The sequence below is a fragment of the Cervus canadensis genome, chromosome 30 (genome assembly GCF_019320065.1).
Source record: "Cervus canadensis isolate Bull #8, Minnesota chromosome 30, ASM1932006v1, whole genome shotgun sequence".
Lineage (NCBI taxonomy): Eukaryota > Metazoa > Chordata > Mammalia > Artiodactyla > Cervidae > Cervus > Cervus canadensis.
In genome coordinates this window covers 2494799-2514460 of record NC_057415.1, presented here as the reverse complement: position 1 = coordinate 2514460, position 19662 = coordinate 2494799, and the positions used below count along the sequence as shown (strand labels likewise).

Here is a 19662-nt window from a genome sequence, read left to right as displayed (position 1 = left end):
AGCTGGCTTCTCTGACTTTTGACAGCTGTCTCTGAGGTCTCACTAAACTGCTGCTGCGGGTGGGGAAATGGGATCCCCAGGGGGCATGATCTCAGAGGATCCCTTGAAAAAAAACTTTCTTCCACTTGGGCTGGGTGTGGGGGGGGAGGTTCTCAGGAGACCTGCTTCCTGGGGATGGAGGCCTCCCGGAACCCAGCCGGACAGATGTGCGGCGGCTAAGGCAGCCCAGACAGACAGGATGGAAAACACCAGTATGCTGGAGCCCCGGATCTGGCAGAAGGGAAAACTGCGTGTGCACACACACACACACACACACACACACACACACAGCGGAGTTTGGCCGGAAAAGTTTCCAGTAGAAGGAAAAGCCTCCTTGGCCACAGGTTTCCTCCCGGTATCCCGGGAGGAACCCTTCTGGGGTCACACCAGAGGTAGCCACTGGGCAGCTCATACCAATCGCAGCAAAACTTCAGTCCCTAAAATTCCCCCAGCCAACCCCCACTCTCTCCCTCTTTCTTTTGTTCCCCACTGCATTGCCAACCAGGCAGCTCCCGGCTTCCCACACCGGACTGTCCTCCCCCGAACCCTCAAGCAGCCGGCGCCTCCCTCCGGGCCCCGGGCCGCCCGCGTCCGGCCCTGGCGCCCCGGGGCCCGACCGGCGGGGTGGGGGCACCTACCCGCCTTGCAGGGGTCTTTGTAGTTGAGGGGCTCTGCGTCGTCCTCCTCCCCCAGGTCATAGGTGTAGTCGGCCAGGTCGAGCGGCCGGCCGGGGCGCGCTAGCAGCAGCAGCCAGAGCAGCAGCGGCAGCGGCGGGCGGGCCACGCCGGGCATGCTGGCGGGCGCGGCGGCGGCGGCGGCGGCGGCGGCGGCGGGGCGCGCCCGGACGCGGGAGCGGGCGAGGGGGGAAGCGGAGGACTGGCGGCGAGGGGAGGGCGCTCCCGGCCGCCCGCTCTCCCCCCGCGCTCTCCCTACCTCTTCCCCTTCCCTCTGCTCGCCCTCCCTCCTTCCTGTCTCCCGCCCCCTCTCCGGCCCGGCTTCTCCGCTCTCCCTTCCCTTCTTTCCGTCTCTTTCCTTCTCTCCCTCCCTCCCTCTCCCCCTCTTTAGGGAAATGAGCTCGCTGGAGGGCGGGTTTTCGCCTGGAGCTCGGCCCCCCTCGGGGCCGGGACGGAGATCGGCCGGGCCGGGACGCTAGCCAGCCGGAGGCGGGGAGGGCACGGAGCCGGCCGGCCTGGAGGGGGCTCCGGCGGCGCGGGGCGCGAGGCGGCGGGGCCGGGGAAGGGGCGCCCGTGCCCGGGGTGTCCGGCCCGAGCCCCCTCCTGGGCCTCCGGACACGCCGTCGGGTCGACCGTGCAGCCTCCGCCCCGCTCTGGCCCCCCCTCGTCTCGGGCTGCGTCTCCCCGCCTGCGGCTGTCGCTCTCTCGGGTTCTTGGACCCTCGCTCTCGCCCATCTCGGTCCCTGTCCCTCTAGTTCGGTCCTTCGGTCTCTCGCCGTCTCCGTCTCGCTCCCTCCCTCGGGAGACGCCACTGGAGGGCGCCTGGAGCCCGCGGATTGCTCCCCAGTCTCCTCACCCCGGGATGGGGGAGAACGGGAAAGCCGGCTTGGCGCCCCCAAGGCTCTAGCCTTCCCCTGGCCGGCCCCCACCAAAGCGGGGCTGTGAGAGGACAGACGAGGTACACCCTTCGTTTTGCAATCAGGATGCTTTAATCTTTGATGGTAGGAGCCCCCTTGGGCCCTAGGGGCTGCTTCTCCTCTGCCCACCTCTCCCCACACCTCCCATTTCTCCAGGGCCAGTCCCAGTGGAGTCGACAGGATCTGCTTCCTGCCAGTCTGCACAAGACCCCTTTGCTCCTGGATCTTCGCTGTCCCTTTGGGGCTTCCTGAGGCCCTGGGAAGCAAAGAAACACTGTTTATTATGTGAGGGGGAAGGAACGGAGTGGGTGTTTGTGAACCTTCCTTCCCGGGAGCTCTGTAGGTGACCCCGTTGTGTTGGGTCCCCCAGTGCCTGGTCAGCTGACATGAAGAGGTGGCCCAAACCGTCCAGGGCTGCGTCTGTTCCCGGGCCCTGGAGGTCACACCCGCTCACCTGACCAGTCCTAGATGTAGTACAGGGGCACCTCGCCACACAGGGTGCTCACGGTCCTGCCCAGGAAGGCCAGGTCCCCAGAGAATGCTGAGCCAGCGTCATGGCCCTGCTCCGGGCCCAGCTTCGAGGAAGGCACTGGGGGCTTGGCCTGGAAAGAGCATCTGGTTGGGAGCTGGGAACTGAGTTTCTGCCTCACCTGTGGTCCTTCACGCGGGACCTCAGGTGTGCCAGGCAGTCTGTCTGTGTGAAGAAGGTGTTGTGCTGGAGTCAGAGCCCCCAGCGGGTATGTGGGCTCAGCTAATGCCAGCAGCTTGGCTGCGGGGCGGGGATGGGGAACTTGGCTAGGAAAGGCTCGGTGCAGGAGGATCCAGGGAGGACATTCTCCTGGCAGTCCCTGGGGAGCAGCGTTTTATAGGTGACAAAGTCATCGTCTAAAACGCTCCTGCCAGCAGCCCTGGGAAAAGCTGGCCCCCTCCCTCTTACCCATACGCCCACCTGGAGATTCTGCAATTTTCTAGTGAGAGCCTCGAGACTTGGGATGCTCTGCGGAGCCATCTTCATGATGTAGCAGCAGGTTCCGGGGGCTGGCTTGTAGGCAATCAGGAGCTGGGCATGGGGAACATACGAGGGTCAGTTAGTAAGGCGCTGCCTGGCTCACTCCTAACTCTGGTCCTAGGCCATCCCTCTCTAGGTTGGGCACTGGAAGGAGTCATACTGGAATCTGGGGCTTAGCAAAAGTGCTGGGGGTGGGGAGAAACGGACCTGTGGGAAGGCCACAGCTGAAGAGGTCTAGCACAGAATTGCCACCGGTTCCCTAGCCTTGGGGTCGAGAGGTCGCGCATACCCACCCGTTGGTAGTCATACACCACGGTACCGGTGGAGCCAATGGAGAAAGTGGCAGAGGTTCCCACGCGCTCACTCAGGGCCAGGCGCTGCTGTGCCTCCGGGCCTGCGATGCTCATCTCTAGAACCTGGAGGAGGGCGTTGTGCTGCCTGGCGGTCCTCCTCCCCCGCTCAGCCCTGCAGCTCACGCCCACCCGCAGTTCCCTCTGTGCTGTGCTGTGCTCGGCCACTGCGGTCATGTCCGACTCTCTGAGACCCTACGGACTGTAACCCTCCAGGCTCCTCTGTCCATGGGATTCTCCAGGCAAGATGACTGGAGTGGGTTGCCATGCCCTCCTCCCGGGGATCTTCCTGACCCGTAAGAGATGGAACCCGCATCTCTTATGTCTCCGGCATTGGCAGGTGGGTTCTTTACCACTAGCATCACCTGGGGAGCCCCAGTCCTTTTTACTCAAATGCTATTCTTTCTTCCCTGGGAGCTCAGAGAGGCCCAGGGGAGCCATGCGCTGGAGGGAACAGACTGTCCAACTGTGGGCTGGGGGCTGGTGAAAAAGCCCAGGCCAAGTTTGCCACCCTGTTTCCACCTCTGTCCTTCCCTGAGGTGTCACTTGCTTCCTCCCCTCATTCCCCGTGGGCAATTTTCTCTCTGCCCACCCCATCCCAGGGCCTCTCTCTGACCTGCCCTGTATCCACTGCCCACCCCATCCCAAACCTACTTACCATCTCTGTGTGTTTCTGGCTCATGTGAAGACCCATGAGCAGGGCCCCTACGACCACCACGACGACAAGGACCACAACCACGACCACGATGAGAAGGCGTTTGATGTTCACGGGACAGCAGGGGATGCGGAGCCGGCCCCCGGGGACTGCTGAGTAGTCCTGACATGTGGGGCAGGCGGGGAGACAGGTGTGAAGTCATGAAGATGCCCCTTCTCCCTGCACAACCGGGACACCATCCCACTCTCTCCAGGGATTGAACAACCAATGCCATGGACGTGCAGAAGAGGGCTGAGCAGGTTAGAGGCTTCCTGGAGGAGGGGGCCTGGATTCCAACAAGCTCATAGATGCTTAGAAGCGAGGTCTAGATTGAAGAGACTCAAGAGAGCCTGTTTCACCAGTCTTACCTCCTGCTGTTTCCTCCACACCTCTGACATCCCAGCCACACCCAGCCCCTCTGAGTTCCCTTCCAAATCCATGCTTTTAAGCATATGATCCCTTCTTCCAGCAATGCCTTCCTCCTTCTCCACCTGGTGAGCTCCGGCTTGTTCGTCTGGAGCCTGCTCAAATGCTAGTTTCTCTGCAAAGCTCCTCCCCCAGTGCTCTCTACAGTCTTTTCCATGGACCCCTTTGATGGCTCGCAGCCCCTTGTATGGGAATTAGTGGCTGCTGAGTCTGCCATTTCAAGAGTCTCTGTCTTAGTGGTTAGTGTCCCTGACTTAATTTAGCAGTCCTAGGTTAGTTGAGTGAATGAATTTGGGTGAGGAAACAGGCCCAGAGAGGTTGGAGGCGGCAGAGCCCATCATACACAGATACACTCTTGCACACGTACACACGCACACATACACGTACACATGATCAGACTCACCGGTGGGCTCTCCATCAAGACCTCTTTGCTGCCCACATCCATCTTGCTATAGACACCTTCCCTCCTCATCTCTGAGCAGGACTAGGGTCTTATATGTGCCAGCATGGACATAGGACAGAGGTAGAAGACCCAGCCCCTGTCTGCCAGCCAAGCCCTCAGCTTTGAAGCCTGTTTGTTCCTGGCCCTCCAGGGCCAAGGGCCCGATAAGCCAGCTGCAAGAGCACCTGAGGGCCCTTGGCCCTGGTGCATGAGTCCTCTTGGCCCCAGGGAAAGCAAAGCTGGGTGAGCTGAGCAACCTTGCCCTTGAGAAATATACACCTCTCACCGTGGGTGTCTTCCTGGCATGCCTGCCATTCTTGCTGGCACCTGCCCCTGCCGTCTTATAGCTTTTCCTGTTCTTCTGCCAGGCTGAACCTCTTCGGCAGCCAAGAGCCAGCCCCAATGGGTCCACCACACTTCCCAACAGATTTGCCCCCAGAATTGCCTCCACATTGCCCCTGGAGCCTAAGCTCCAGGAAGGGGAAATCTTGTGGACCCACAGGAAGAGTACCAAAGGCACGAGGTGCTTTGGCATCAGTGCAGGGTTTCACACATGGTTCATAAATTCCCTGGGAGTGTCAGATTTTCAATTCAAGTATACATGCCTTGCCTCCTCCCGTCTTGTACCTAATCTCAGACATGCCCCTGGTCATTCTTTCCCAAATTCTGAAAACTGTCCCTTCTAGTTACAAATTTTTACTAACGTGCAGTTTTTCTTTCTTTGTATGGGCTTGTTTGTAAGCTGAAGGCTTTTTCTTTTTAACCTGGTTTTACCTTTTTTGCGTTTATTTTTAAGTTGTATTTATTTATTTGTTTATGTTTGCTGTGCTGGGTCTTCATTGCTGCTTGTAGGCTTTCTCTAGTTGCAGCCAGCAGGGGCTACTCTCTAGTTGCAGTGCGTAGGCTTCTCTTGTAGTGACTTCTTTTGTTGCCTAGCACAGCCTCTAGAGTGAGTTCTTAGTAGTTGTGGCACACCAGCTTAGTTGTCCCAGGGCAGGTGGGATCTTCTCGGACCAGGGATTGAATCTGTGTCCCCGGCATTGGCAGGCGGATTCTTTTTTTTAATTTTTTTGGCAGGCGGATTCTTAACCCCTGGGCCACCAGGGAAGTCCCTGCAATTGTTTTATGCTTAATTTATTTTCCAGACCATACATTTTTGCTTCTTCAGTTTCTTCTGGGACAGCTGTCTCTTCTGCACAAGTTCCTGTGCAAGTTTAGGAATAACTGGCTCTTTTCCCGGTCAGGATCATCTCTGTGTGGCAGGGGGAGTCCACAGGGGTTAATCGACTGTGAGCTCTGCGAAGTTCTGTGCGGCATCTTGAGGACTTGTTGACCAGAGAATCCACGTCGAAACCCTTCAGTTCAGCATTACTGTCTGCATTTTTAAGCACGTGCAGCAAAACTCAGCATTCTTTTTGAGTCGCCAACCCTATGTTTAGCCCTGCTGTTTGGCTTGGGCACGTCAACCAGCTCCATAATTGGAACAAGGGAACAGCACACATTGCTTCTCTAAAGGGACATCCTTCAAATACTTGGTGGCTTTAGGGATGTACATACCCTTGATAGCCTATGCCATTTCACGAATATTCCTAAAGTGAACACGAAGATCTGAACTTCTGGATTTGCATGTTTCTGTGGGTTTTCTGCATCAAAGAAGGAGCAAACCATTTTCAGAGATCAAACTGGAGGGTTTTTTTTTTTTTTTTTGGCTGCACTTGAGATCTTCTATCATAATTGTGGCAGCAGGATCTATCTCCTTGTGTAGGGATTGGACCTGGGCCCCCTGTATTGGGAGTGTGGAGTCTTAGCCACTGGACCACCAGGGAAGTCCCAAGCTGGAGGCTTCTGATAGCAGTTCCTCACCTGACAGTTATGCCCAGACAGCCTTGCACAGGGCTGGTGGTGGTGTCTGATGGGGGTCCCCATCTCCTTGTCCTTGAATCGGCCCACTTGCTTAGTGCTGCCTTGCGCCCTACCCTCTCAACACTCTTCTTTTTATATCCTCTGTTCCTGCATTTGCCCTGAGGATGCTCTTACCCAGATCTGAACTGCTTCTGGATCTTCTCCTCTCCACCCCTTTCCTGTCTCTTTCCCCAAAGCCATCTCTGTTGCTTTGTAGTACAAAACCACGTCAATTAATGACTGCCTCCTTTCTCTCCAGCTCCCTCCGCTTGCTGGGCCAAGTGGTCTCTACATTGCCTTCACCTCTGAACTTTAACTCGAGTGTAAGTCAGAGCCCCACACCTCACTCCTCTCTTGGCCTCACCCCATTCTCCTTGTACCTGAACTCCAGCACTTCACCCAAATTCCTGTCCTTTGCTGGGTGCCCCCTCCCACCTTGACCCTGCCCTTCAGTCACGAGCTGGCCCCCAACTCTCCAGCCCTGGCAGATTCCCTTGTCTCCACGAGGACCTCCTCTCCAGCTGGAGAGCCTTTGGCCTCCAGGTTGCACAATGGCAACCTCTCCAAGCTGAGAGTCCCAGAAGAGAAGCTCCGGAAAGGAGAGAGAGACAGAAGTGTTTGTTCCCATGACTCTCCTCACCCCCAACTGCCGCTTTAAATATTTGCCTAAGCCTCCAGCCGCAAGTGTCCTAGGAGGAGGGAGAGAGAGGGACGGGAGTCCAGGAAGAAGGAGGGAGGATAAGCATCCTTCTGGGGACTGTGTGCAGCCTCAGCTGCTGCAGGTGCCAGATGCAAGAGACAGCCCGCCTGCCGTGCCTACCCCTGCTGGCCCCAGGGCCCCCACTCCCGCCCCGGTTGTCCTGGCAACACTGGGATTGATTGGCTGACTCACACGTACTGGACCTGAGCCAGGTGGGCAGTGGGCCAGCGGGAGAACCAAGGAGAATGGCACGCATCTCAGGGGTCCCTGTGGGCATCCTGGGGCTGGGTGGGGCATGATCCAGGTGTGGGGCTTGTTCCGAGCAGGCGCTGTGCCTGGAGCATGCCAGCATCTCTGGCTGCTAGGGAAAGTCTCCCCTGCCAGCTGCCCTTAGGCTGTGGTTCTTACAACTTTGCTTTTATCCCTTTCTTTATTAATTCATTTTTGCCTTTTTGGAAGTTGGGGAAGGAAGGGTGCTGTCAAGTTTCATAGGGGAAATCCACATGCTGGCACTGACATGGAAGGTCTTGGGATTCTTGTCTTCCTTCCAGAAAGGGGCAGGGGACTTTCAGCTGAGCATGCAGGGTTGTCAGCTCACCTCCCCCCCCACACTATCCCAGCCCTCTGCTGTAGGCTTTTCACTTTTTGGCCTTTATTTAGGCCATTTCTCCTTGCTGGAAGGCACACCTTCAATGCCTCTTCACCTCTCTGAATACCACCCACCCTAGAAGACCAGGCAAGAGCCAGTGGCACACCCTCTGTGCTCCCAGCCTAGCCCATAGCGCCCCTTCCCTCATGCACGTCCACCTGCCGCTCAGCAGGCATTGCTGTCCCCTTCGGCTCTGTGGGCGTTTTGCGTTGCCCTTCTTCCCAGCCAGGCTGCCAGCCCCTGGGACCAGCCCTGAGACCATGCCTTCCTGAGGCTTCACACGGGCCAGGCACGTGCACGCAGCCAACCTGAAACTATTCAGTGATACTGAGACTGTCACCAAACATGACAGGGCTGCTAACAAGGGGTCAGTAGCTGATTCCCTCATTATGTAGGAGACTCAGTGCTTCACTGATCAGCTCGGCTCTGGGACCATGAATAAGTCATTCTGCCTCTCTCGGCTTTAGTGTGTTCATCTGTGGGCTTCCCAGGTGGTAAACAACCCACCTGCCAACGCCAGAGACATAAGAGATGCGGGTCCAATCCCTGGGTCACGAAGATCCTCTGGAGGAGGGCGTGGTAATCCACTCCAGTCTTCTTGCCTGGAGAATCCCATGGACAGAGAAGCCTGGCGGGCTACAGTCGATGGGGTCGCAAAGGGTCGGAGAGGACTGAAGTAACTTCGCATGCACCCACGTGTTCATCTGTGAAAGGGACTAGTACAGCCTGTCTTGCTCCTCTCTCCAAGTTGCTATAAGGATCCAATGACATCACGATGTGCAAGTTCAATCGTCATGATTATCATCATGCCCCCAGGGCATCTCTTCCAGCTGGCTAAGAATAGGACCCAGACTCCCCCATTCTGTCTGTATCTGAGTTAAAGCTCTCCGAGAACCATGGGTGATGGAGAAGCCCATGGTAGCCACTCCTGTGTGTGCCTTCTCTTTGCCTCCTTCCAGCCCCTCAGCTGCAGGGGAGGGACAAGATTCACTCTGCCCTTTGTGTGCTGGGCACAGCCGTGCCAGGGACGGGCGGGGATGGTTGTCCAGCTGCCCAGGCCACCCTCCCCGCCCCCACTGCTTGTCGTCCCACGCACTGGCATGGGGAGGGCAGCTGGACGGGCAGTAGCAAGTGAGCATCCAAGGGCAGGGGCATCCCTGGCTGGAGAACATGGACTTACGCTCACACCAGAGAATCCCTGTCTGGCAGAGGCTAGGGACAGCTGGGGAAGCATCTTCTACCCAGTGATCTTGGCTTTCTGGACTGATGGAAAGAGCACTGAACTGGGAGCCCATCCACCTGACTGTACCTGTGAGCTCTTGGGACAATCATCTTCCCCCCACACACATACCCTTGGGAAATAATGTAGTAGAGAGTAGCAGTTCTCAAACTTCTTGGCTTCAGGAACCCTTAACACTTAAAAAGTAGTGAGGACCCCAAAGTGCTTTTGTTTATGTGACTTACAGCTATCAATATTTACCATATTGATATTTACTAAGAAATTTAAAAAGATGTATTAATTTAGTTAAAATAACCTGAATATTCATTGGAAGGACTGATGCTAAAGTTGAAGCTCCAAAACTTTGGCCACCTGTTGCAAAGAGCTGACTCATTGGAAAAGGCCTGGGATGCTGGGAAAATTTGGGGGCAGGAGAAGGGGCGAGAGAGAATGAGATGGTTGGATGGCATTATTGACTCAGTGGACATGAGTTTGAGCAAACTCAGGCAGATAGTGAACAACAGGGAAGCCTGGCGTGCTGCACTTCATGGGGTTGCAAAGAGTCAGACGCGATTTAACGACTGAACAATAATGTTTTGTAGCACACATAATGTAAATTATGTAATGAAATTAACTACTTTACAAAACAAAAAATTATGGAACAGAGCATCATTGTTTCACATTTTTGCAAATTTCTTTAATTTCATAGAAGATATGTCTTGTAACCTCTGGAAAATTCCAGGGTACTTCTGTAAGAGCGTGAAAATGAAAAGGGCAAATAATGCCTGAACATGATTAGGAAAATTGTTTTGACCTCAAAGACTCCCTGGAAGGTCCTCAGACCCCTGGGCTCCCTGGACCAGACTTTGAAAACCCCTTGTGTGGAACAGTTGTTGATTCTGGAGTCAGGCAGTGTGTGCTCTGTCACCATCGTGTCCGACTCTGTGTGACCCCATGGACTGCAGCCCGCCAGGCGCCTCTGTCCTTGGGATTCTCCAGACAAAAATACTGGAGTGGGTAGTCTATCGCTTCTCCAGGGGATTTTCCCGGCCCAGGAATCAAACTAGAGTCTCCTGCATTGCTTGCGGATTCTTTACCAGCTGAGCTACCAGGGAAGCCCAGGGAGTCAGGCAGAGTGCCTTTTACATCCCTGCTCTCTCACTTTCTTTTTTGGGTACTACAGGCCTCACTTTCCTTATCTGCAAAAGGCGATTAATAACAAAGACCTCAAAAGGTTGAGGCGATTAAGTACACAGAGTACACAGCACGCTAGTAGATGTGATAACAATGTTGGCTGCTTTCCTCTGCATTTGGGCTTCAGTCTCCTCCTTTGTTAAACCAAGGACTGGACTGGAAATGCCCAAGGCTGTTCCCAGTACCCACGACCACAGACTGTGCCTCATGAGGAATGTTCTGGATTTCCACACATTCCCATTCCAACTCCAGTGATATTTCCCCTTTAGGTTCGCACAGACACAAAGGCACATTGTTGACTGGCCTTCGGAGATGTGAACAGATACACGCACATCACTTATGACACATGGCGTGCCCACGAACTCTGCTTACAGGCCGCTGAGGGCCAAGATAGAAGCACAGAGGCACATAAATCCAAAGCGGAAAAATGCCTGCCCCGGGGAAATATATGCCCGTGCAGAGACAAGTGTGCACGCGTGCAGGTTGCACAAGGAGACCTTGCGCGCGCGCGCACACACACACACACACACGCACACGCACGCCCTCGCGCCCAGCCGCTTTGGGTGCCAGGCCGGTGAGCAGATGGCCCCGGAGACCGCCTGCAGGGCGCGCAGCGGCCGACCGGGGCCGCAACCACTCCTTTCTGTGGCTACTCCCCTCCCCACACCGGGGACTCCCCCGCTCCGCCCTGCGCGCCCCCGCCGCCCGCCGCAGTCCGCGTCCTCCCAACCGGTCAACCTCCGGCTCGGCCCCGGCTCCGCGCATTTCTGCATCTCTCCGGGTGCTCGGCTCGCGGCGGGAGCGAGCAGGGGCGGGGACGGCCGCCGGCGCCCGAGGGCCGGAGGAGTGGCTCTGCAGAGGACAGCAGGGGGGCCCTAGCTGTCACAGCGGCCGCCCGGGAGCGCCCGCACGGGGTGGCCGGGAGCGGTGGGGCGGGGGCCGCGAGCTCGCGGGCAGCATGGCGGGGCTGCAGGCCAGGTGGGGCTCGGGGCTGAGGCTGCTGGCGCTGTCCACCCTGGGCCTCTGCCTAATGCTGGCAGTCGGCGCCAAGAGGCCCCCCAAGACGCCTCCCTGCCCCCCGAGTTGCTCCTGCACTAGGGACACCGCCTTCTGCGTGGACTCCAAGGCAGTGCCCAGGAACCTGCCCTCCGAGGTCATCTCTCTGTGAGTGCTCTGGACTGGGGCGCGGCCGGGTGGGGGAGCTGGAAAGAAGGCAGAAACCCTGCTCTGGGGAGAACCCCTGCTCCCTCTCTACAGAGTGTGAGGACCAGGAGGGCTCCAGTGGGCCTGGGGAACTGGATTCCAGGCAGCAGCCTGGCTGGGAGTTCTGCAGTCATGCTGGGGAAAGCAGCCATGGCTGGAAAAGAGAGTGTTTTATGGCCAAGAATGAATCATCACCACCATCAGCATTAATGAGACCTACTGTGTGCGGGCGCTGGACTTGGAGGGAGGGGGTTGTTTACATGAGCATGGGGGCCGCTGCCTGTGATGTCATACCAAGGACAGAAGGCCTCTTGGAGGGGGAAGGTGGCAGCAGGGGGAAGGGTAGGAGGGAGATACACCCCTACCGTGCCCTGGCACGGGCGGACGCCTGCCACTGGTCTCGCCAGCCACTCTGCACGGGGCCAGGCAGCCTGTCCCTTGCAGCAAGCAGCCTCAGGGACTAGATAGGCTGTGTGGTTGGTCCCTGAGGGCAAGATGCTAATCCACCGCCCCCATCTCAGTGCTCCATCCCTCCACAGCACCCAGCACACTGGGTGTTTGGATGATGGAGCAGGTCTGGGTAATGGAACCTTCTTTTGGCCGAGGTCCTTGGTGCTCAGGGAGTCAGTAGTGGAGGATGATAATGAGCTTGTGAGAAGGGAAAGATAGCCTCAGGTTGAAGCGGGGGGTGGAGCCAGGTGACATGGGGAGTTTCCAAGGCGAGCGTATACAGAAGACATTGCCCTGTCCACTTCATGCCGTCCCAGCACAGCCCTGTATTCTCCCCTTGGTTACTGACCCTCAGATGTCCCCTGCAGGACGCTGGTGAATGCTGCCTTCTCAGAGATCCAGGATGGAGCGTTTTCCCACCTGCCACTGCTGCAGTTCCTGTATGGATGGGGCCTCACTGAAGGGCAGGGCCGGGCAGGGGAAGGGAAGGAGCTCAGACTGGGGGGAGAGGAGGGGAGACTGGTCCTGAGTTGCCCGTGGAGGTCAAGCTGCAGGTGTCCCTTACTCGCTCCAACGGGAGAGCCACCGTGAAGCAGCGGAGAGTCCACAGGGCCCCGGGAGCAGCAGTTTGGGGAAGGAAGGTCCCGGTTGCACGCAAAAGCAAAGAACGGGGGTGTTTGGGGCCCAGTTAGGAATGGACTTGTGTCCTCTGGAGACCCCAAACAATTGGGTGCAGTAGTTTGGGCTGGAGCCAGAGGGTGGACAGTGCAGGTGAGAGGGGTCACCTCAGAGACAAGTGATCCCAAGGATCAGGGTTTGAAGAGACAGCCTGGAGCTGAAAGGGAGGGAAGACAGGAGGGTCTGGAATTCTAAAGGGAGCTATTTATGTTTGAAGCCCCAGTCACAAGAAAAGATAAGCGTGGTTATCCTCAAACTTACATCCGTCTGAGAGGAACTGGTGTGAGCTGGGTGAGGGTGGGAGGCAGGGTGGTGGGGAAGGACCCAACTTGACAGGAGAGGTGTGCCCTAGGAGTAAATGGGGGCCCTGGGAGCTTCTGGGACCAGAGCAGATTCCCGCCTGGACTTGCCACCCAGGCTGCTCCGGGACTCTCCGCTAGGGTCCCCTGGGTGGGAGGCATGGCTTGAGGGTGAGGCAACTGGCTGGGAGCTGGCACGGCAGGCGTGCCCTTGGAAACGCTAATCTGCCTTTGTCTCTTCAGGTTACTCAATTCCAACAAGTTTACACTGATTGGAGACAATGCTTTCACAGGACTCTCACACCTGCAGTACCTGTGCGTGGGAAGGAAAGGGGAGTTGGGAGGAGGGCTGAGAACAGAGATGAAGTGAGGAGGGCTGGGGGGAGGTGGGAGGGGTGCCCTTGAATCCTTTGACTGCAGGGCCCGAGCAGAAGGTCATTTCATCCATCCCTCTGCCTAAACCATCCCGCCTGGATGCCTGTCACCACAGGCTTCATGTCCAGATTCAGAATGAAAGCCTCCCGTGGGCTGGAATCCAGGAGGGCCACAGGGACGCAGCTGGGGTCGGGGAAGTGGTCTGGGTGCGGAATGGCGGCTGAAATAAGTTCTGTTTTCTCCAGCTTCATTGAGAACAACGACATCTGGGCATTATCCAAGTTTACCTTCCGAGGACTCAAGTCTTTGACGCACCTGTGAGTACATCACGCACATACACCAGCCCAAAGCCCTGTCTCCTGTGGCCTTTGGCCTTGGGCATGACCTTCAGGTGGGTGACCCAGAGGTCTCTCTTTCAGGTCACTGGCCAACAATAACCTGCAGACACTGCCTAGAGACATCTTTCGGCCCTTGGACATCCTGAGTGACTTGTAAGGCCTGAGTCCTTCCTTTTGTTGACTGTGGCACAGAGGGGCGTGGCCCTGGAGGGAGCAGTGTGGGAGACAGAATTGGAAGATCATAAGGTCTTGACAGGCTGGGAGGGTTTAGGTTTGGGCGGGGGAGAAGGCTAGGTTGATTTATACAGAGATTGGTAGCCTTTCAAGTTGAGGTTCTTCAAGGCATTTGTGGACCCTCTTAAAATGCATGCAAGACATTATGTGTATATTTTTTCCAATTTAGGAAGTATTTTATTTTTTCATTTATTTTTAAATGGAGGGTAATTTCTTTAAAACGTTGTGTTGGTTTCTGCTAATGTTGGTTCAACGTGAACCAGCTCTGTGCATGCCAAGTTGCTTCAGTCGTATCTGACTCTTTGCCACCCCATGAACTGAAGCCCGCCAGGCTCCTCCGTCCATAGGATTCTCCGGGCAAGAATGCTGGAGTGGGTTGCCATGCCCTCCTCCAGTTTATCTTCCCCGCCCAGGGATCGAACCCTCATCTCTTACGTCTTCTGCATCGGCAGACGGGTTCCTTACCACTAGCGCCCCCTGGGAAACCAGTCAGTACGCGTGTGTCTTCCTCCTGAGCCTCCTTCCTACGGTGTACTTTTTAAACATATGTTTTTTTTTTTTTTTCCATTTATTTTTATTAGTTTGAGGCTAATTATTTACAATATTGTAGTGGTTTTTGCCATACATTGACATGAATCAGCCATGGAGCCACATGTGTTCCCCATCCCGATCCCCCCTCCCACCTCCATCTCCACCCGATCCCTCTGGGTCTTCCCAGTGCACCAGCCCCGAGCACTTGTCTCATGCACCCAACCTGGGCTGGTGATCTGTTTCACCCTTGATAATATACATGTTTCAATGCTGTTCTCTCGAAACATCCCACCCTCGCCTTCTCCCACAGAGTCCAAAAGTCTGTTCTGTACATCTGTGTCTCTTTTTCTGTTTTGCATATAGGGTTATCGTTACCACCTTTCTAAATTCCATATATATGCGTTAGTATACTGTATTGGTCTTTATCTTTCTGGCTTACTTCACTCTGTATAATGGGCTCCAGTTTCATCCACCTCATTAGAACTGATTCAAATGAATTCTTTTTAATGCCTGAGTAATATTTCATGGTGTATATGTACCACAGCTTCCTTATCCATTCGTCTGCTGATGGGCATCTAGGTTGCTTCAATGTCCTGGCTCTTATAAACAGTGCTGCAATGAACATTGGGGTGCACGTGTCTCTTTCAGACCTGGTTTCCTCGGTGTGTATGCCCAGAAGTGGGATTGCTGGGTCATATGGCAGTTCTATAAACATATGTTTGATTTGAATCTGTGTTAAAGTCCAGTAGCATAGCCATAGTCATTGATCAGTATTTCTACAAGAAAACAAAAGCCCCAGAATGAGGAAGGTTTGGAGGAACGGGGATGAAACAGATAGATGTGGCGGTCATACACGGGAAAAGGCCCCTGGCCAAGGAGGCAAGTAGGGGCTGAAACTCAGCCTGTATTCTCCTGGTCAAGCACGTGTCCGTGGGGCTGAACCCACCCTGTGGGGGACCTTTCTCTAACTGGCACAAAGATGCCACATGAGCAGCCAGCAGCAGCCTTGCCAGTATCTACTGAAAATCCAGAGGGCCCGGGTGGGCAGAGCAGCTGAGAGCCTGCCCCCTCTGTGCCTCCTCCGTCACCCTCATGATGCAGGGACCTGCGGGGCAACTCGCTCAACTGTGACTGCAAGGTGAAGTGGCTGGTGGAGTGGCTGGCGCACACCAACACCACAGTGGCGCCCATCTACTGCGCCAGCCCGCCCCGCTTCCAGGAGCATAAGGTGCAGGATCTCCCGCTGCGAGAGTTTGACTGCATCACCACGGGTAGGAGGCGCCCCACCGTGGGCATCAGGCTGGGCCTCCCCTGGGGTGCTCCCGCTGCCCTGCCTTGCCAGTCAAGTAGCCCTAACCCTTCTCCCAACCTAACCCTAACTCCTAACCCCGCATCCCTGCAGATTTCGTGCTGTACCAGACACTGTCCTTCCCAGCAGTATCAGCCGAGCCCTTCCTCTACTCCAGCGACCTCTACTTGGCTCTGGCCCAGCCGGGAGCCAGCGCCTGCACCATCCTCAAGTGGGACTACGTTGAAAGGCAGCTTCGGGACTATGATAGAATCCCAGGTATCTAGGCCTGACCTGGCTGTGGTGGCCCTCAGGGTGGGGTGTGTTCCTCTTCCTTGGGTTCCTACAGGTAGAAGGATAGATGAGACATGGTCTCTGCCCACAAGAAGAACTTTTCTAGTCTTTGGGGGGAGGCTGATACATACACAGATAACATCCACATAATACACAGGTCCTAGGAGGAAGATATGACCACAGTGCTCTGGGGGCCAAAGGAGAGGCCTACCCTGGGCAATCAGGGAAGGTTTCCTGGTAGAGGCGATGCCTAAGCTGAATCACGTATATATATTTTTACTTATTTATTTATTTAATCGTGGCCGTGCTGCGTCTTCGTTGCTGCATGGGCTTCTCACTGCAGCGGCTTCTCTTACCGTGGCGCACAGGCTCGAGAACATGCAGACTCCAGCAGGTGTGGCACGGGTGGGCTCAGCGCAGGTAGGCTCAGTAGGTGCAGCTCCCAGGCTCTGGAGCACAGGCTTAATAGCTGTGGTGCGCTGGGTTAGTTGCTCCGAAGCCTGTGGGATCTTCCTGGATTAGGGATAGAACCTGTGCCTCCTGCATTGGCAGGCGCTTCTTTATCACTGAGCCTTTGTACACAGTAAGCTGACGTGACGGTTATTCAGTTGGTCAATATCTAGCAACACGTATTTTGTGCTCAGCGTCAGCTTATATTGGAACTCTGGGGTCAAAGGCAAAGGGAGGGTGAGGGTGAGATGGATTCTTAGCTGTGAGACAATTAGAAAGCATGGAGCACACGATGGACGCTCAGCAGGGAGAGAATACTGTAACAGACAGCCTTAGTCGGAGGGGCCCGGCCCTCTTTTCTGAGGGTGTGGCGGGGGCCCCCTAACACCACTCCCCTCCACCCTCAGCCCCTTCTGCAGTGCACTGCAAGCCGATGGTGGTGGACAGCCAACTGTACGTGGTGGTGGCCCAACTGTTTGGAGGCTCTTACATTTACCACTGGGACCCCAACACCACGCGCTTCACCAAGCTGCAGGACATTGACCCTCAGCGTGTGCGCAAGCCCAACGACCTGGAGGCCTTCCGCATCGACGGCGACTGGTACTTCGCTGTGGCTGACAGCTCCAAGGCGGGAGCTACCAGCCTCTACTGCTGGCACCAGAACGGCTTCTACTCCCAACAGGCCCTGCACCCCTGGCACCGGGACACCGACCTGGAATTCGTGGATGGCGAGGGAAAGCCGCGCCTGATCGTGTCCAGCAGTTCGCAGGCTCCCGTCATCTATCAGTGGAGTCGCACCCAGAAACAGTTTGTGGCCCAGGGTGAGGTGACCCAGGTGCCCGATGCCCAGGCGGTGAAACACTTCCGTGCGGGCCGCGATAGCTACCTGTGCCTCAGCCGTTACATCGGTGACTCCAAGATCCTGCGCTGGGAGGGCGCCCGCTTCTCCGAGGTGCAGGCCCTGCCCTCCCGGGGCTCGCTGGCCCTGCAGCCCTTCCTGGTGGGTGGCCGCCGCTACCTGGCGCTGGGCAGCGACTTCTCCTTCACGCAGATCTACCAGTGGGATGACGGGCGGCAGAAGTTTGTGCGGTTCCAAGAGCTGGCCGTGCAGGCCCCCCGGGCTTTCTGCTACATGCCGGCTGGGGATGCCCAGCTGCTCCTGGCGCCCAGCTTCAAGGGACAGACGCTGGTGTACCGACACGTGGTGGTGGACCTCAGTGCCTAGGGGGGTGCGGGGGCCTCGGGGTTCCTCGGGCCATGCCGGAGGCTGGGTGGGAGCTTCCAGGTGAGCTTGTGGGAAGACACACATAGCCCATCCACACACACGCTCTCACGTGTACACACCCCAGTGAGCATGGGCTGCACCATGGACTGTAGCCCAGGGAGGCCCCTTGGTCTTCACTGGAATCAGCACGAAAGACTTGTGTATGCACCTGGCAACCCAGCGCCCAGTGCCCTCCTGCGGGGACGCCTGTGCACCCCGCCCTCAGCCGCCCTTGCTCTGCTGCCTTCCACATGCTCTGGCCTGGGGAGGGGTCCTGGGAGGGAGGGAGAGAGGCCGAACTGCTCCCTCCTGTTCTTTGGCATATCCTTCTGACCCTCTGGTCTTTCCTGTTGGTGCTCGGGGTGTCTGTTTACCTGCTCGTCCTCCGCATTGCAGCCCGTGGCCACATCCTCCTTACTGCCGGCTGCGCTGTCCCACGCCACGCGCCCTCCGTGGGCACATGTGGACGTGGACACACTCCTTGAGTGACACGCACACACACCTGCCCACACGCACACGCACAGCTTCAGTGCAGCCTGAAGGGCGTCTCCTCCGTGACCTTGCCTCTCTTCCTGCAGGGGCACACGGTACCCGGCCTCCTCCACTCACCCCCTGGTGTGCCCACCCCGTGGCTGATAATGATGGGAATGGTGGTACCAGCCTCTGGGTACCAGCTGGACTTCCTGGGGGGCAAAGCCCCTCTGCCCGAAGCAATAACGACAGCCGACCCTGACTTCTTCCCAGCACTGTCTCTGTTCTCACTGGACTTTCCTTCTCTCACCCTGAGTCTGCTTCCCTGGGGGACAGGAGACCACCCAGGTAAAGGCCTTCTGCTTTTCCTTCCTGTAGCTGCGCCTGCCTCTGACCGCCCTCTGGTTCAGCCCTACCTTGGGGACATGGGCCTTGTGTTGCGTGGGCTCTTCTGGGTGTGTCCACGGGCCGGCCAAGCACCTGAGGTATCTGGGCAGGCGCCAGGAGTGGATAGCACCCTGGGGCCCTAGCACCCCTCTGAACCACAGAGACACTCCCCGGAGCGGAGAGAGACAGAGGGAGGGAGGGGCCTGAGGAAGCGGCCCCTGACAGCCAAGCTTCTGCCGCCCTCTGCTGTGCACGGGAATAGAAGGCTCTGAGACGGAATAGAAGGCTCTAAGACTGAATAGAAGGCTCTGAGATGCAGAGCTGGCGGGGGAGGCGCTTCCCTGTGCCCAGACGGGTGTGAGGGTCCCCAGGTAGCAAGATGCCCAGAGGCACTTGGAGGCAATGATCTGATTCACTTGCTTCAAATAAAAATCCCACCCCCTGACAGCTCTCAGGTATCCAATGGCGATGATCTGCAGCTCCTATTTCCTTAAGAACAAAGCTGTGTTTTCTGTCCCTGATGCTTGGAGGGGGCCAGCATCAGATGTCAGACCCCCTTCCTCCCTGCTCCCCTCCCTCTAAGAAAGGAGTAAGCATCCCAAGGTCAGCTGGTGCTGGGGTCAGGAGTTCACGCTGATGACACTCAGGTGCTGGGCCAGTGTGACTACTCTCCATCACCTGGGGCTGACTCACGGCCAGGTGTTCCTTCCTGGAGATCACAGTCTTGGGGCCCACTGAGATCAGAGTCTGTCCCTCAGTCAGGTCAAGTCCAACCAACAGGGCTAAGGACAAGCTCAGTGGTTGGTCTCCTCTCCATCCCCCTCTGCTGGACAAGCATGCATCACGGCTGTCACCCTCAGACCTGGTGTGAGATTTCAAGTAAGTGGACTGATTTCCCTGAGCTGAGCGTCTCTTTCTGTAAAGTAGATAATAAAACCTACTTTGCCCGATCCTGATTGTGCCACTTACTAGCTGGGAGGTCTCAAGGTCTCAAGCGTGTTCCTTCACTTATCTGAATCTCAGTTTTCTTATCTGAAAAATGTGGCTAACCATGCTACCTACCTGACAGGGTTAGTGTGAGATTTGAATGCATTACATTTATAATATGTTGATGTATGAATATAAACAGTGACAAATTTTATTTTCTTGGGCTACAAAATCACTGTGGATGGTGACTCCAGTCAT

At 56.5% G+C, this 19662-nt stretch overlaps 3 protein-coding genes across 4 annotated transcripts in view; 1 reads left to right on the top strand and 2 right to left on the bottom strand.

The window, feature by feature from the left end:
- BMP1 (bone morphogenetic protein 1) overlaps positions 1-967 on the bottom strand; it is a 45684-nt gene extending 44717 nt beyond the window's left edge. For both annotated transcript variants that reach the window (XM_043452880.1, XM_043452881.1), the window contains exon 1: positions 678-967. In XM_043452880.1, coding sequence (XP_043308815.1) covers positions 678-831 — 154 coding nt within the window. In that variant the 5' untranslated portion in view covers positions 832-967. The remainder of the gene's footprint in view (positions 1-677) is intronic.
- A 712-nt stretch (positions 968-1679) lies between these two features.
- On the bottom strand, positions 1680-4670 carry SFTPC (surfactant protein C). The gene is made up of 6 exons (XM_043452882.1): positions 4513-4670; positions 3648-3806; positions 2933-3055; positions 2580-2690; positions 2085-2232; positions 1680-1886 (listed from the first exon to the last, which is right to left on the bottom strand). The coding sequence occupies exons 1-5, from the start codon at positions 4579-4581 to the stop codon at positions 2095-2097; spliced, it is 600 nt and encodes a 199-aa protein (XP_043308817.1). The 5' UTR covers positions 4582-4670; the 3' UTR covers positions 1680-1886; positions 2085-2094.
- Positions 4671-10736: 6066 nt separating this feature from the next.
- Positions 10737-19427, top strand: LGI3 (leucine rich repeat LGI family member 3). The gene is made up of 8 exons (XM_043452877.1): positions 10737-11379; positions 12237-12308; positions 13089-13160; positions 13466-13537; positions 13640-13711; positions 15425-15594; positions 15726-15890; positions 16763-19427. Exons 1-8 carry the CDS (start codon positions 11174-11176, stop codon positions 17578-17580), a joined length of 1647 nt encoding a protein of 548 aa, XP_043308812.1. The 5' UTR covers positions 10737-11173; the 3' UTR covers positions 17581-19427.
- Positions 19428-19662: the final 235 nt, after the last annotated feature.